The sequence below is a fragment of the Aquila chrysaetos genome, chromosome W (genome assembly GCF_900496995.4).
Source record: "Aquila chrysaetos chrysaetos chromosome W, bAquChr1.4, whole genome shotgun sequence".
NCBI lineage: Eukaryota > Metazoa > Chordata > Aves > Accipitriformes > Accipitridae > Aquila > Aquila chrysaetos.
Window position 1 is genome coordinate 4,395,113 of NC_054457.1, and position 2,056 is coordinate 4,397,168.

The window sequence follows — 2,056 nt, forward strand, 5'->3', positions numbered from 1 at the left end:
CCTTTGAAATGTTGTATGGACGACACTATGAAATACAGAAAGGGGTGTCTGTACAAGCGGGGGATGAAATTATGACTTCTTACATGGTAGCATTAGGTAAGCAACTTAATAAAATCAGGAAGCATGTGGTAGAGACTCGAGGGAGAGGTTTGGATGGGCCTGTACATAATATACAACCAGGAGATTATGTGTATATAAAGTCTCTTACAGAAAAAACTCTAGAGCCGCAGTGGGAAGGACCATTTCAAGTATTACTTACCTCCTTCACCGCGATTAGGATCAAGGAGCAGAGCGCCTGGATCCATCACACTAGGGTGAAGAAGGCACCCAAAGGACAATGGACTTCACAAGAAAAGGGACCTTTGAAGCTCAAATTTGTAAGACATTGATTGTCATGCTCCTCAGTTGGACCTTGCCCAAGGGGCAGGCTTGGGATTGAAATACTTATTTAAATATGACAGAGAGTATCTCGAAAGTACTAAATTTATCAGATTGTTGGGTATGTAATCCCCTTCCTCAGGGGAACATGGAACTCCCCTTTCTAGGAGTCCCAACCACAAATTGGACATCTCTTATTAAAGATGGGCCAGACAGGAATAGATTATGCCTTTATGGAAAAGGAAATACCCAGCGGGGACCCAGCTTTGATCTGGAGGTACCTGACCCTAAAGAGGTCTTAATTACTGGCCGTTGCTTAAATATTACTGATAATATTTGGGGAGACATGGATAATTGTAGCCTTGCGGAAAATCTGGGAACTTTTGATAAAGGAAAATTAGAACGTCTTGGACTGAACTTAACTATCAGTTTCTATTATATCCGGAAACCAAAGAGGGGGCCAGAAAAGAAGGGGCAAGAACAAGATAGAAGGGAGACACATCTCGGTCCAAGATGCAACACAGGGCCTGGATACTGGTGGCTCTGTGGGGATGGCAGGGCCAGAAAGAGTTTACCCCAGAACTGGAAGGGACACTGTGTTCGGGGTACCTTACACCTCAGATCAGTATATTCGAGGGAGCTTCGCCTCCCCGAGGGTTTTTGAGAACACCTTGGCTCCGTGTAAAACGGACTGAAAACCCACTAATTATTCGAGGTACTAGGTACCATAGTTTTGTCCGATGGCTAATCCCCTCTTTAGGGGTAAGCGAGTTGGAGAAAGCTATCGTGAATATATCTGCTACATTAGAGGTTATAGAAAAAGCTACAATTGATGCAATTCAAGGGCTGCAACTGGAAATACAATCCCTAAGTAAAGTAGTACTCCAAAATAGAATGGGATTGGACATGCTTTTAGCAAAAGAAGGGGGCTTATGTGTAGTTATAAACCAAACCTGCTGTACCTATATCAATCAAAACCAACGAATTGAAACAGATCTTGAAGAGATATGGGAAAAGACTAGAATACTACATGAAGCTTCCCAAGATGACACTTCTTGGGACTTGACAGACATATTAGAAAAATTAACCTCCTGGTTGCCAGATTTGACATGGTTGAAGCAATTGTTTGTCACTATAATAATCATTATTCTCTTGTCTGTGGTTCTTGGCATAGTGGTTCGATGTGGCTTTTTGTGCTGTAGGAGTACAGGAGACTCTTACAGTGAATGGAAAAAGAATCAGTTACGACGAAAACTTGAGACCAACAAATACTTTGAGAAGATGCTAGATAGGGAGATAATGTATTAGGAGTACTAGGATTAGATATAGTAAAAGAATTTACTATTTTCTAGAAAAGGGGGGACTGAGACAAGGGGAGTCAAAAGAATCTCAGTAGACATAATAAAGGGGGATGAAAGATGATGTTTAGCGCTTACATTGTTGAAATTAGCTGACATAGAGACAGTCCTTGATAAGAAGAGCTGGTCCTAAGAACCAGCCAATAAGGTAGAGACAGTTCCTGATAAGAAGCAGGAGCTGGCCCCAAGAGCCAGCTAAGACTGGTCTTGCGGCTTGGGTGAATACCAAGAAATCACTGAGCCTGCGCAAGAAAAGAGGTTACTAGCGGTGACGAAGAGGAGTCATCTATCTTCATCTCTGCGACCACCAGACGACCAGA

The 2,056-nt window shown here is 42.6% G+C and overlaps 1 protein-coding gene across 1 annotated transcript; it reads left to right on the plus strand.

Annotated features, from left to right (window-relative positions):
* The first annotated feature begins 526 nt into the window (after positions 1–526).
* LOC121232742 (endogenous retrovirus group V member 2 Env polyprotein-like) lies at positions 527–1,773 on the plus strand. Its single transcript, XM_041121144.1, is given in 2 exon segments — positions 527–974; positions 977–1,773. Coding segments are annotated over 2 exon segments (1,158 nt in total). The 3' UTR covers positions 1,687–1,773.
* The last annotated feature ends 283 nt before the right edge of the window (positions 1,774–2,056 follow it).